Here is a 15,799-nt window from a genome sequence, read left to right on the forward strand (position 1 = left end):
GGAAGTCCATTGTGGCCAAAGTGTAATTGTGATCCACAAAGCCTCCAAAGTCAGTTTCATTTCCCTAACACTGTGCATAAACACTGGCATCCAATCACACAGGCTTTGAACAAAATACATGCTATCCATGTTTATGTGTCTAGAGAGACAGCTGAGCCAGCATACCCTGTCTGAACCTCTTGATAGATATCCAGAAGACATTTTTATATAAATTGAGCTTCTATAAATGAAGTGGGAGCTGTCTGGATTTCCCAACATGTGAGCGTGACCGGTGTGGAGCAGATGTTGATGTGAGCTCAGCACCAGGCAGACTGCTTCAGGAGCTTGTTCTTCTCTTGGTGTTCACCAAGAAGTTACCAAGTCAGTATAGTTTTTCTGAAAATACAGGCAGGATAATTGTGAATGTGAACAGCACATTTAAATCAACCAGTGTCTGGTACCACTGTTCTGACACTGTAAGTTTAAAAGTCTTTACACAACAATCCATATTTTTCGTCATCTGATCAAAATTATAATGCACAGAAACCGTGCACACTGAGTTCGATGCATTTCATTTTCGCTTCATTGCGAAAATTCGCAATAAGAGACAAAACTGAGTTAATTACTTGGGTGCAATGGATAGCGCTAGTCCCAAACGGGGCTGAAGAATGAATGACATTAGCAAGAAGCTATCTTTTAGCTGCCTACAGCTCAATCACTACTGTCTAATCTTTCCTACAGCCTTCGTTTTGCAACCATCTCCGATTCCAAGCTGTTCTGCAATCACCCGTCAAAATCTATCATTAAATTCTTCCTCTCTGTATTCTTTTTTAGGGCTGTCAATGTTAACGCGACAATAACGCGTGAATGCAAATTTGTTTTAACGCAACTAATTTCTTTAACGCATTAACGCAACTTGCAATTTTAAGGTTGTAGTTGGCTCAGTCTTAAAGCTAGAGTGAAGATATGAAAACTAAAAAACCTAAGGAATGCAATGGTTTCAACCAGGTCATACTTGCTTGTCGTGAAGGAGGTTAAATAACGCTCCAAACCTACTCTAAATTTTGGCGAGGAAGTCAAAGTCAAGTCAGCACACTGACACACTGACAGCTGTTGTTGCCTGTTGGGCTGCAGTTTTGCCATGTTAAGATTTGAGCATATTTTTTTATGCTAAATGCAGTACCTGTGAGGGTTTCTGGATTCCTGGTTTGTCTGTAATACTTGACAAATTTCCCTTTAAAGGGACTCTATGTAAGAATCAGAAATTGCTTGTTGACAGCGACACCTGTGGCCGTTTAAGTCAACGAAAGTCAGCGTCCTGCTGCTCGCGCTCGCTCTACATAGACATGAACGAGCATCGGTCAAAACAGTGAGGCGACACACGTCAGCTAAAAGCACAATATCACTCTATATTTCAGCTGCTTGGCAGTAATGTTAGCTGACCAGACGAAGGTCTCTCCATGAATCAATGCTGATACTGTTTCCTGCTTCAGCCTCCCAACCGCAGTCGGAGGGAACCGGGAGACACTGGAGTTTTGGTCGGAGACGATAACGTTTCTCTTTCCGGAGCCCCGTCACTTCACAAGACACGGGAAACCTCTGTTGGTCTGGAGGAGCTGCAGCATTTATTTCTGCACAAACGTCCATTGTACATTCACTAGATATTCTCAGAGCTATTAACTCTTCTGCAGTGTGGAGTGTGCGCGCATGCATGTGAGAGGTGGAGCGAGAGAGCAAGAATGAACGCGGTGTGTGAGTGAAGGCAGGCAGAGGAGCAGAGTACAGCAGAGACTCCGGTCCTGGAGACCAAAGCTACGGTCTCCTCTGTGTCTTCTGACCGCGGTCGGGAGGCTGAAGCAGGAAGAGTTAACACAGTTTAACAGACGGGCTTCACTAGATAGAACTCTGAGGTTTTGGTGCTTCTGTGTAGTTTGTGTTGTAGTCTGAGTCTGAAAAGCGTAGCCACACGCAAGTGCGCATGGGACACCGACCCGCAATGATTTATACGTGTTAGGACTTACAAACAGTACCTTTCAGGTACATTTTGAACAGATAAAAAATGTGTGATTCATTTACGATTAATCATGGACAATCATGCGATTGATTGCGATTAAATATTTGAATCGATTGACAGCCCTAATTCTTTTATTTCTTTATCATAAAGTGTTTGTGCTGGAAGACATGATTCAGCTTATCAGATGCCATTTTGAATGATGACGTTTGAGACTGTGGCTCAAAGGGGTCAAGCAACCCTCTGTTGGCTTTTGGCGGATGCGAAAAAAGTAGAAAATCAAACCTGTTCCACAAACTTTAATGACAGACGAAAGTTTTGTAGTCGACGTGATTGACACAACGTGAAGTCGTATTTATTTTTGGAGGAATAATACGGATTTGGTGTGCAAAGGCCTTTAGTGTGACACCGGCTACAGGAGCCACTGATTAGGACGTCAGTGTCTCAGGAGGTCTGCGAGAGGTTAGCTCTGTTTACAGAAAGGCTTTTATTCCCACAACTTGTGTTGGCAGAACTGAACTAACTCCATATTTCCAAGAGTCTTTGCTTCGATAGTATCCCTTCCTCATTAGTTAGCCCAAGACAAATGGCACAGAGCCACAGACATCACTACCTACTTTCCCATTCGACTAGGGCTGGAATAGAACACCCAGTGCAGCTCCAACAGACCAGTACAGAATGTTAGCGTGCAGATAAATAACAGCCCCTATTCTGGTTCAGGGCTTACTCTACTCAGGGTAAGCTGTTGATAGGCATCTTCATATCCAACTCACAAGTCTCCTACTTATTTCTAGGTATGTATAATCTTTACAATATTCAGAATTATTCAAAATTAAATGTTATAGTCAGCAGTAACCAGAAGAAGTTGCATGCTCATTTCACCTAATTACAGCATATTAATTTATTAGATATATCTGGGTTATGAAATATGACATTTACCTACCTGCAACGAAGCAAAGACAACTTCTTGAGTAAAGAGAATAATCACAATCTTTCAGACCACTCGAGATCTGACACAACCAAACCACATTGAAGTCCCAGAGACTGGGAAGGTGAAGTCACGATGGAGGTCTCTCAGAGACAGAGCTTCAGCATGGAGCTAAAATATGGCCTCAGGACAGGTAGTGAAAGGGGAACCTGTAGCACTGGTATGCTTTTAAGTCACAATACTTTTACACAGCAAGGGCATGTAGGCTCACCAGGACCAGCGTCAACTTCAAATTCTCACAATTCTCAAAGCCATTAATGTAGTTCATCTCACAGCTTGTCTACACAGGAAGCGTTTCTGTCAGATATACATACAGATACGTTTTTACAGGTATTTCAATCATTACAGCTGTCTACGAAGGCCATGTGACATCTCACGTTTCACTCGCGGTATGTCCGTGTATCCCTGACCCCCTCTACTGTGACATGTCAAAATGTAATAAAACATTATTTTAACGTTACTGACCTTATGCTGCATGCCCATTTTTTGTTTGTTTCTGTTTCCTGTTTTTCTCCTGACGTCTGGTCGCTGGCTAAGTGAAAAGTGTGGGGTCTTGATTGGCTCACACAGCCTACTATAGGCCAACAGTACATTTCTCAAATGGGAATGCACGTCCACATTTTTGAGGAGATCATGTGACCTGACAACACCACCATAATTATCAGATTAAAAAGACCATCTATGGTGCAAATTCACACATTCACCATTAACTGTCTTACAATAGCAACGTCATGACTCAATGAAACTGCATTGTGAATTACATTTCGGAGGGAAACAGTTTGATGCAGATGTAATGATAGTCTGTGAAGGTCAACGTAGGGAGGAAGTCGGGGTATTGGATGGTCAAACAAACACATAACTTCCACTCAGGAGGCCGCTGTTCGTGTCCCGCGTGAAACTAAAAGTCAACGTTCACTTATTTTAATTTACGTCCGTAGCTTAACGTTACAAACGTAGTCAATTTACAACGTTAACTATGTGTTTAAGGTAGGGATGCTAATTTTGAAAAGTTTTCTTCACCGATAACCAACCCTCGTTAACCGCTAATTAACCATTAACTGACAAGATTTGTGCCTCGCATGCAGCGGTGCTCCAGCTGCAGTGTATGAGCACAACAGACAACTGAGTCCCCAGTTCACCCGTACAGGAGCATTAGCTTAGCAGCCACGATGCTGCGTGTAGTGTCACGGACATGCAGCCACTTTCCCAGTAAAAGTCTCCACCGCACATTTAGTTTAGTTTAGCAGGTTGTCAGCTGTGTGTCTGCCCGGCGTAACGATACTTTGTCTGCCCAGCATAACTTTAGCGAGTGTCTGACAAACAGTGTGTGTATTTGTGCTACGTTAGCAGCTCTAGCATTGCCGGAGTGCTCGCCGCCGACAGACCGTGTGTGTGTGTTGGTGGTGAGTGTGAGGTTGTTGGTGGCGTTCTAGCTGTGAACGTAGGTGTAACAGTGTGTGTACAGTTTATTTGTCGGTGAATAAATGCTACGAAACTACAACTCCTCCGCTCACTAACGGTTAATTATTAACATCCCTAGTTTAAAGCTGTTTAAAACGGCGTAATTTGGGAGAGAATACGTTTCCCTCAAAATGTAATTGAGAATGCAGTTTAGTTGTATGGGAACGTCATTTTGTCGGAGACAGGGTAGCTTTATACATGTCAACTTGGTACACAATGTAATGTTTGTGTAACTGCATGCAGCTCTCTCGTGCATTGCAGTTGGCTTTACCAGCTAACAGTAAGTGCACATTTATTATTCCCTTGAGCAGATATTAATGTTTAAATGGGGTACACTGTCTTAATGGCACAATGGGTGGATTTCCTAAAAAACAATGTATAATCCATCTCAATCGTCACTTATACTAGAAGGGTGTAGCGGTGTCAGTAGACTCTGTCCCTCGGCCTGGATTTTCTCTTTTCTTTTTATTTTGCTGTGTTTGGGATGTTTCTGGGTGTTTCTCTGAGTTGGAAGCTCAGGAAGATCCGCTAAATTCTCCTGTCTGGACACAAAACAATGCCCATTAGTAAGACTGAAGATGGCTAAACTAGCTGACTGGTGTCGTTGAGCTGGAGAGGAGGACCAACTCTGAACAGACAAATCCTGCTCTTTCTGCCTTTAAGTTCCTTATGGTTGGTCTCTTTTAGTTATGAATGGTGAAAAAATCTATACCAATACCTACTTTTTATTTTGAGATGGGGGAGGGTGTTGCAGTTTTTTTTTCTAAGTCAAAGAAAATATTAATAATGTTAGGGAGGGTCTCGCTAATTCAAAAAGTGAAACATAAGGTTTACTCTCCCTCCCTAATGCAGAAATGTTTAGTTTGAAGTAGTGTAACATATTCCTCTGATGATGTATAAAGATGGAGTAACATATAATGACTGAAGTTGTAATGTTACTTTTCCACAGGCATTTTCCGACCAAAATATAGTTAAGTTATTGCGTCACTGAGCAGTCTTTCCATTCGGACAGTTACTGAACATTTCACGTACTCCAAACAGAACAGACCAGAACATGTAATAAATAGTGAAGGCAGCAAACAATACAGTTTGTTTCTGTGTAGATCGTTGGGTAGAAGTTACAAGATGTTTTCCTTCCACAAGCCACATACCAAAAACATTTGCACCCATTGTTCTTAAAGGCTATCAGCCAAATGGTATGTTAATTTACCTGCCCACTACCCCTGCTGTTGAATTTTGCATTTGCCTGTATGAATCGACCTGATATAAAATGCCTAAATGTAAGCAAATAACACAAAGAAATAAAGTGATAGTCAATTATATAGCTTTTTGTCATTATCCCTATCACTATAATTGTTTCCACTTTTGTTTACTGCACTTCTTTTAAATGATAAAGGCTAAAGGATTCACAAATGCTCACCTTTCCTCTGGCTGTTCTAGGAGGTCTCACTCTAAAAGCAGCCAGGATGCATCAATTACCACTGTCTGATGAATGTAAGCTGCTGTGTTAATGGGCCCACAGCAGCTCTGACTCAGATACAAGGGTGTAAGTGTTTCTATGCCTGCCAAACTCTGCTGATCATTAGCGCATTTTGCAATAAAGCAGGCCACTGCAACTCTGCCAGCCCATAATTCTTCCTAATGCCACCTTGCCGTCAGTGCCCTGTGAGGTGGGTTGTAGAAACACCAGATTTCCTCCTATATTTGCCCCAATGAGGGGGTAAGAAGTTAAGAAGTGAGATTGTATTATTGCATATAACAGCTATATCAAAACACACACACATTGATTGTAATAACTTCCTGTATTTCTGTCCTTGTAAAGACACACAACACTACATGATCCAGACATGCTGCTCTGGAGAACTTCACCAGGTGAAACTAAATATGTGACTCTCCTGTAGTGTTTCACCACAAACACACCCAATGACCCGGAACAAGCTGAATTTTCTCATTATACTACAGTATGGGTTCATTGTAGGGATGTCACGTGAACACTTTGATGCCAAAATTCTGAAAGTGTGACGGTACTTGTTTTTTTACAGTACTATAGGTACCTTACGTACTGTCAGCGCTCAAGACTAACTAAAACTAAATTTCCCTGATAATGCTACGCCTCGGGATCCCCCAGTCAGAGCTGGTTAATGTGGCCTGGTAAAGGGAAGTTTGGGGTCCACTGCTGGAGCTGTTGCCCCCGCGACCCAACCCCGGATAAGCAGTTGAAGATGAGAGAATGCTACATTGTGAACAACAAATCTGTGTTGAAATCAGCCGGAGAGCAAGTTAACATTAGTTAACACAGTCCTGCTTGGCTAAATAACGAAACTAACAGCTCACATACAGAGGTTGCATTGAGTTCCATTAGTGGTTCTCAAACTATGGTACTCGTACCACTGGTGGTACGCGTGCTCTCTCTAGTGGTACGCGGAGGAATCTCTGACTATCGATTCCTCTTATTGATGCTTTCCCACAGTTATGCTGCACAATGACGCATACGCACGCTGTATCATGTTTCAGTTTCTTTTGGACCGGAGCCACGGTGAAAAGAAAAAAAAATCGCTCAACAGCGTGGCGCTACTAAACCTGAGGGGGTGCACCCTATTTTTCCCTGATAAAGCGACACTGTGAACAACAAATATATGTTTAAATCAACAGGAGGAGAGTGAGTTACGTTAGCTGTTAGCAGCCGGTGGGCAGCACAGTCCTGACTGGATAAATACCGGAGATACGAACGTTAACGGAGGGGCCATTGAGTTATTGTTATGAGGCGTTTAAAGTCGGCTCAGGAAAAATGACTATTGGGTGAAGGTAAATTACAACGTTATCATGATGTGTTCAAATGTAATCTCGTAAAATGTAGTTTTTGGCGAGAAACTTGAATAAATCCAGTTGTTTGAAGGAGATGTTTTCACAACAGTATAAAATGGATATTACAGAGGGAATTAGTACCTGTTTAACTTCCTAACACTAGCTCGAAGCAGCTTGCCAAGATTTGTTTTGTTTTAATGCAAACAACCACTATAGGTGACTATAACAAAGTACAGTACAGTACTGTGTACAGTAGGCTATTTGGAGTGATTTTCAGTAGAATAAATGCTGAAAAATAAGTGCGCAGTATGTTTTCTATAAATTAATGTAGAGTCTGTAGTCTGAGAAAAACCCATTTCGGCCTCTTGTACCCACGACCTAGTTCTTTGGGTCATGACCCAGCCCTCATGACCATATTTGAGAGTAGGAACGAAGACTGACCGGTAGATCGAGAGCTTTGCCTTCCGGCTCAGCTCTCTTTTCATCACATCGGTGCGGTAAAGCGAATGCAATACCGCCCCCCCGCTGCTCTGATTCTACGGCCAATCTCACGTTCCATAGTCCCCTCACTCGTGAACAAGACCCTGAGGTACTTGATTTCCTTCACTTGGGGTAAGGACTCATTCCCTACCCCGGAGTAGGCAATCCATTGTTTTACTGCTGAGAACCATGGCCTCATATTTAGAGGTACTGATACTTTGACCAGTGGTCTTAAAATACATATATATAGTATTTTCAAAACACCCATTTAAATGAATTGGAAAACCTTAATTAATATGGTAAACAATTCAGACCCTGGTCAAGATGATCAGCAGCGGTCTCACAGCAGTGATAGGCTAGTTTTGGTGTTTTTACGAATTAAGACCACATTTTCCCTAAATCCTTTTGATCTGTCTCCTACCTCTACCCCACATCTCCAACGTGATCTCCTCATCTGCCTTTGACTGTAAACCATCGGCCACATGTTTTAGCTCTGCCTGCTTTGGACTAACAGCACCCATTTGTGTTTGCTCTGTAAAGCAATTTAGCAGTCTTCCCTTCAAATCTGCCTTGATGGTTTGACACCAGCAAAAGCTGGTCATTTTCTGGTTAACCATTCCGTAAAGGTTTGAGTTGTAGCTTGACACGTTAGTTCAGTAAACATGACAAAGTTGGCTCACTGTGGCTAACAGATGGCAGATTTAGCAGAGCAACCTGGGCCCTATTACTGGGGCTGCAGCGCTATGACCAGCTCAAGCAGCGCTCCGACAGTTTGGTATTTTCCTGACCCTGAAATTCTCTTTGGCTGTCTTTGTGGTATTTAGTGCCGAACAGAGTGCACAGGTGGGAAGAGAGGCGCAAACAGGAGGGAGGTAAGGTTCACTCAAGTGCAAAGAGAGTTGTTGGTGTTTTGGTTGAAAATATATGTTAGACGTTGTGCTAAGACGATCCTGTCTCCCACAAAATGACATACCCATACAACTAAACTGCATTACATGCTGTAGGAGACAGCGCTGGCTGAGAATAGAAGTTCGTCTGGCCCCCTTTACACCTGGCATTAAAAGTGTTCTTGGTGATTGGATTGCAATCAGACAGTGCTTGAGCACATGAAAGTACAGGTGTAAATGCACCCAAAACACATTGAGCACGGATTGTGATCTGATCGGCCGAACCACCTCCGGAGGTGGCCAGGGATGTATTGTGACCACATTGAACACAAGTGTAAATGAAATTGCCCTTTCAATCCACATTAAACAACTATACGTGGGCGTAAATAAGGCTGTACCGAGTACCACTTTTGGGCTCCGGAGCTTCGGTAGTAAACAACAGTGAACATTCAAAGCTTCGGCCGGGTGTGCAGCACGTTCCCAGCGCTCCTTTGGTCACTGTACCACCCTGACCAGGGAGGAGATCACCGCCGCTGCTAAGCTCAGTGTCTCCTCTCCTCGTCCGTGTGTGCGAGTGTAGTCATTCCTCAGAGTCACATTTGCGGGCCCTCTCCCCCTAAACGGGGACGTTTTGAGGCCGATGTGTCCACGCATCACACAGCGCCCAGCTGCAGGCCAGTGCTTCATGCAGACTTCCTCTCAGCCCTTTCAGACAGAGCGATTGGAGCTCAATCGGATCCCAATGTGGACACATATTAATGCCAAGTGTAAATGTAATCAGGTTAAATCATATCTAGATACAATCTGGACAACTGGTGTACAAGGGGTCTCAGTTGTAAATACAACATTCACTGGTGTCCACCTGCTCCTGTGAAAAAATATCTGTCTCTTTAGCTGCTAAGTGCTCCTCTATGTTCAGCAGCTAGTCTCTAAGCTGCTGTTTGGTGTTGGACAGGTGGTGTATGGTGGATTTATCACAGCTTGTTTGCTGAAAACAGCTGTCAAAAGGGGCTTGAATGCTAATGCTAATGACTAAACCATGACATAAATTTGCAGTCTATAAAACAATAACAAAAGAAACAATGAAACAGCCAAAAAGCTCTTAGAGCTGCAGTGTTGGGTGATTATTCCATACGAGTCTTCTCACATTACACATGTGCTCAATAATTTAAAGAAAATGTTTAAAAATAGCAATTAATACAGCTTTAAAGGGCGGGTCCATCTACGTTCTTTTCTGGGGTTTTACTGTGTTCTACAAGGTAAAATTACTGTTTTTTATTAATGGAGTTTGGTGGCTTTAAAGAGAGTGATATAACGGCTTCAGTTCCCTGTCAGAAAGGACTGTCTGATGGTGAGGTAATAATAATAATAATAATAATAATAATAATAATAATAATAATAAATTCAACTCATAAAGCGCTTTTCAGGAACTCAAGGTAAAGGAACTCGTAAGGTAAAGCGTCTGTGGACCGGAGCAGCAGAGAAACGTATTTTAGCCACCTAAAAAACATATATCAGTTCAAGTGAACGCTATATTTAGAATATTTTCATTGCTTTACCTTGCCTTTCCGACGCAGAACTGAAGTCGTTATATCGCTGTCTTCAAAGCCACCAGACTCCCTTAACAAAAACAGTAATTTTACCTCACAGAACACGGGAGTTGCTGGTCTAGTTTGTTGTGTTATTGTGTGACTTTTGGATCCGAACTAACGTGTCGTCCACACCAGTACATTGCTTAGCATCCGTGCCAGTCTGCTTCTCCTAACTGGGAGCATGTCGACCGCCATCGAAGGTACTGTATGTGATGTTAATACACCGACACTGACACACTGTAAGGTTTTGAGGTGGTGGACCCTTACAACCAGGACGAAAGCCGAAGGATTGAGGTGTACAGGGAGCAGGCAGTTGGACAACAAAACTGGGTACCATGTGTAGCAGGATTGCGGTGACACTTAATCATGTATTGATATTTAAGTAAATTATACAACATGTAGCACTTTTAGACATACCATTCTACTTGTCCCTTTTATAACCTGTGTGATCCTGTCCAGATAAAAGCTTATCAAGTGAAAGAATCTGAATTCAAATTCCTCCCACATGTAATATTCTTGGCAAATAGATTCTGATTCTGCGAACAATACAGAGAGCTGTTAAATATTGCCTTAACACATTACAGTGATGTGCCTAAAATAAACACTTGGACAGGGAAGCAAGTCACTGCTGAGCTGAACTCAGTCCAACAAATCATTGTTGTAGCTATGTAATGTTGTCCCAAACACACTCTCCACTTCCATCTCAGCAGAACCTGCTCTCTCAACACGAGGCACACTTTGTTATCTATATTCTCCTACAAAATGGAAGAATGTAATGAGAAACAGACAATGCTGCCATTATAGAAATGACAGGGTAAAAAGCATATTGTTTTCCTCCATGTAAGGTATGGCCATGCTGGGAGATACAGATAACACAAAGAGGATATCTAAAAAAAACAAAAAAGAACTAAAATAGGCCTCTGGAGATGTGCTCATGACTTCTATTATGCAATTTCACTGAATTCAAAAAAATAATCTCCAATTACAAAATCTTTTCACACTTACTTTAATATAGTGATATACTAAAATCATTTTGTTGTGATAAATGAATTGTATCTATGAAACAAAAGTATTACCGATATCCTAGGCAAGTCTCACAACATATAAAGCTTGTTTCACAGCTGGTCCCTCAATACTGGACCAAAAAAAACAAAAAACAAAAAAAGAAACACCAAAGTTACCCTTTAAGATGATGATTTGAATCTGCAAGCCTCCGTCATTTACTCATTTCTTTATTTCAAATATATAGCAATCACCGATGGGGAGATGTAGATAAGCCACCAGTTAGGGGATTTCCCAGAGTTTGAGACATCTCCAGTTATAAACTGTAAAGCTGCCACTCAACATAAGCAATATATACATCTATATTTATATATATTAGCATTCATATCACCATTCATTGTATGTATTGTTTTTGTTTTTATCTAATAAAAACATTTAAACATTTTCAAATTATATTTTTTGGTCATATATTTTGGAAATCTATCAATTTAATTATTCTCCAATCAAATATATGAGTATTATCTGTATAAAATACTTACAATCTATACTGTCTATATAGTATAGCTAGACCCAAAAAAAAGTTACAAAGTTACGCTAAATTTTGGTGAGGAAAAACTGTCATGGCCATTTTCAAAGGGATCCCTTGACCTCTGACCTCAAGATATGTGAATGAAAATGGGTTCTATGGGTACCCACTACACACTGACAGCTGCTGTTGCCTGTTGGGCTGCAGTTTGCCATGTTATGATTTGAGCATATTGTTTTATGCTAAATGCAATACCTGTGAGGGTTTCTGGACAATATCTCTCATTGTTTTGTGTTGTTAATTGATCTTCAATAATAAATATATACATACATTTACATAAAACAATCATATTTGTCCACTCCCATGTTGATACGAGCATTACAAACTTGACAAATCTCCCCTTAAGGTCCATTTTGAACAGATAAAAAAATGGTTTACAATCAAGAATATGAGAAATAAAAAAAGAAAAGAAAACCAATAACAACAAATTAATATCACCATTTGCGCTTCACATTCCCCTTTCCTCATTTCTGTACCTGGCAAGAAATATGTAGTGAATTACCCCACACATTGATCTGCATATAGCCTACTGTCGGTGCCAACTTTCAAATGACAACTTCCTCTGAAGTTATAACCCATGTAAAGGCATAATTCATGTAAAGGCATAATTCATGTAAAGGCATGTGGAATGTAGACTAAAGCAAGTGGACATTTTTACAAATGTTCTCCATTATTATGTCTATGCATGCCATATATATAGGCTATCTAAATTATATATTTTTGGCATATCTGTTATAAAACAATGAAGTTGTTCAAACCTTTCAAGTCAAGTCAGTTGAACTGAAATAGCCCAAATATATAACCAATCACACATTCACCTCTCTGAGGATCATGTTGTATTGAGGTTGATGCGCTTCACGAACTTTGAGACTGAACTCAAGTCAGCGCATTAACAGTTATTAACATTAACATGACCAGTCTTACCTTTGCGGAGCGTGCTCGCCCTCCCGATCATGGACGTGCGTGTAAAGAGCTCTCAGCTGTAATAATGTAATAATAATAATAATCCACACACACTGCTGGGAGAGAACAGTCTGCGGAGCTCTGCGCTGCTTCCTCGGTTAGATCCTGTGGCATTGTGGCGCAGTCCTGGTTCCGCTGCTCCTCCTGGCTGGAGACATGACAGGCACACAGTGACACACACCACTGACCCAACGAGCGCACCGCACAGAGCGCACCGCACCGCGCAGCGCACGATCCTGCGGGACTCAGCTCACTGCTGGCTGTCAGCGGAGCTGCCTACCGTGCCGTACCGTGCAGTGCCGTGCCGCGCAGTGCGTCCTGCTGCAGGACAGGTGTGTGCTGACTGAAGCTTCACGTCCAGATGTGTGTGTGTGTGTGTGTGTGTGTGTGTGTGTGTGTGTGGTGTCATATTGCCTCCTCCATCACACCATCTCTTACTGTGGCATTCAGATCAGCTCACCAGCGGCTCCATATTCTCTCACAAGTTCACTATATAGGACCCAGTCCACAGTGGACCTGTGATGACAGAGACAGTGAAGTTATTAGCCACTCCCATGACTTTTAGACATCAGCATGATGATGAGCAGTGTATCCGTGAGGCATTAGGAGCATTCTCTCTCGAGGCTATTTCTAGTGCAGCTTTTATTTCCCAGTTTCTAGAGAAAGCCCAGTACAACCAGCACTCTGAACTTTTATGCTGATGCAGTAGCAACTACTTCATTTGAATCTCAAATTAGAATCTAATCTACCTTAATACCAAAACCAACTGGTCTACTAAAAATAATGTTCCCATACAACTAAACTGCATTGTGAATTAAGGTGGGGAACAAGGGAAATGTATTTTGGCGAGGATTACGGATGTTTTTGACGTATCACAAATACGTTTGTAATGATAGTCTGCGGAACTCCGTGTAGGTCGGAGGTCAGGGTGGTGGATGGGTCAAACAAACATCAAACAAACCCATGAGACCGGTGTCCTGTGTGAAACTAAAACTCAACGTTAATTTTTTTTTAATCATGATATTCTTTTCACTAAACCTAAGATTTGTTTTGTTTCAATTTACAACTTTAACCACGTTTTAAAAACTGTGACCGTAATCCGGGAGAAAATAAGTTTCCCTCAAAATGTAATTGAGAATGCAGTTCAGTTGTACGGAAACGTAAATTTGTTGGCGGGTTGAAACCAATTCACATGCAGTAACCGGGGGAGCTGTCTTCTAAAGAGAAACGACAGAAACAAAGCCCTCTAGTGGCCGTAGGAATTATGACTCTTGTCCATCAGAAACAAGGGAGGAAGCCAGGTTATGTAATTATAGCTGGACAAAATGTAGGTATTTGTAGCGGGAGACTGCTGGTCGCTGTCCGTTTCAGTTCACGTTGGTTTCCATCATGCCCTAATCTTAACCATGTGGTTATCATTGTAACCATGACAACGAAGGTCTCATTTGGTAGAACCATTTTGAGATATCTTGTTAAAAAATGTGTTGTGGACATCGACTGTATATAAGAAGTGGACGTAAAATACTTTTTCCCATAGACTTACATTGGGAAGAGACGTCTGTTACTCAGCGGATAATTTTTTTTGAGGTGAATCAACTTCCCAGTACGAACACTCTAATAGTCCTTATTTAAAAAAATGAAGTTTTTAAAGTTGTAAAACGCACTAATAGCTGAATCCAGTTATTTCCTTTCCTCCGTTCATGTGAGTGAGACCCAGACCGAGGCTGGAGCGGAAGCCATGACGACGGCGTGACGTTGGGACCCCGTGACCAAGTCATGTGACCGAGGGGATGCTACTGCGCATGTCCCAGTTGCCCAAGATCCACCAAGATACAGGTACTTTTCCAGACGGAAGTCGAGCCATTTAGGCTTCATGCGCTAATGAGCAAATCTCAAAGGAATGACCGGGGCCCCGCCTCCAACGCTGTATCCAGTTCTCTCTATACATCCATGGTCTAAATGGGACCGCTGGACTAGACTTCTATACAATCAGACTTCTTTTTGCAACCAGAGGAGTCGCCCCCTGCTGGACAGAAAGAATTCAAGTTTAAGGCACTTCCGTATTGGCTTCACTTTTCAGGAGCGGAGGTTGCCCACTGGCTGTGGGCTACTTAACTCAACCTGTTTGAGCCATCTCTAGTTCTCAGTTGAATTATGTTAGGCCAAAATAACTTCCCAGTTTGCACTGCGGTTTTCAGATGCCTTCTATACAGGAAATTAGCAGCAGAAAAATCACTCTGAAGGTATTTAAGGTATTCAATTTGTGCAAATAATTCGCCCATCAATTAAAAAATTAGAACCCATCTATCTCTATGAGCATATCATATACATCATACACATCAACACAGGATTACTACTTACCTCTACTTATTTATTCAGTTTCATTATTTGTGTACTGTATGTGTCTATCATCTATCTAAATTAAGATTTATTTTGCAGCCAAATGTTAAAATATACCAATATTTCTCAGATATATATATGCAGTATATACATGCATGGCATTTGCGTGTTCATGATTATTTCCTCACCTGTAGTTACGTATTCATGCATGGGAGCATGCATGTACTGTATACTATATGTGCATTGTATACTAATGTTTGTATAGTCATCATAGATAAGTGTAAATGTACACAGGAATGCATTCGTACATGGAAACATGTACACAATGTATTTTGTCTTTGCTGCACATACCTTTTCCTTTTTTTTTCTTGGTTAATCTGCAAATAAAATATTTTTTTCAAATTGTTTTATAAAATGCCACCTTGTGGGGATACTATCTGAACGTCTGAAGTCAATGTTCTTTTGAATGATAAACTATCTCGGACACAGCAAACTGTTTGCCAAGAGAGCACAGGAAAAGAGCGTACAGGTTTCAGGAACACATTTCCAAGCACTGGTGTGCAACCCTCAATCCTGTGTGACTTATCTAGATTGGCTGGGACTCAAGTAAAACTCCACTCCAGCCTTTTAAACCCCTCTGCTGATTGTGGCTCTGCAGTCAGGAACACCCCCCCACCCCTCCTCCCTCTGCTCCACACAGCATCT

At 41.7% G+C, this 15,799-nt stretch overlaps 1 protein-coding gene across 1 annotated transcript in view; it reads right to left on the bottom strand.

The window, feature by feature from the left end:
• LOC119488074 (neurturin) overlaps nt 1–13,023 on the bottom strand; it is a 48,393-nt gene extending 35,370 nt beyond the window's left edge. The window contains exon 1 of the mRNA XM_037769287.1: nt 12,716–13,023. Coding sequence (XP_037625215.1) covers nt 12,716–12,746 — 31 coding nt within the window. The 5' untranslated portion in view covers nt 12,747–13,023. The remainder of the gene's footprint in view (nt 1–12,715) is intronic.
• Between the last annotated feature and the right edge of the window lie 2,776 nt (nt 13,024–15,799).

Source organism: Sebastes umbrosus, chromosome 5 (genome assembly GCF_015220745.1).
Source record: "Sebastes umbrosus isolate fSebUmb1 chromosome 5, fSebUmb1.pri, whole genome shotgun sequence".
Lineage (NCBI taxonomy): Eukaryota > Metazoa > Chordata > Actinopteri > Perciformes > Sebastidae > Sebastes > Sebastes umbrosus.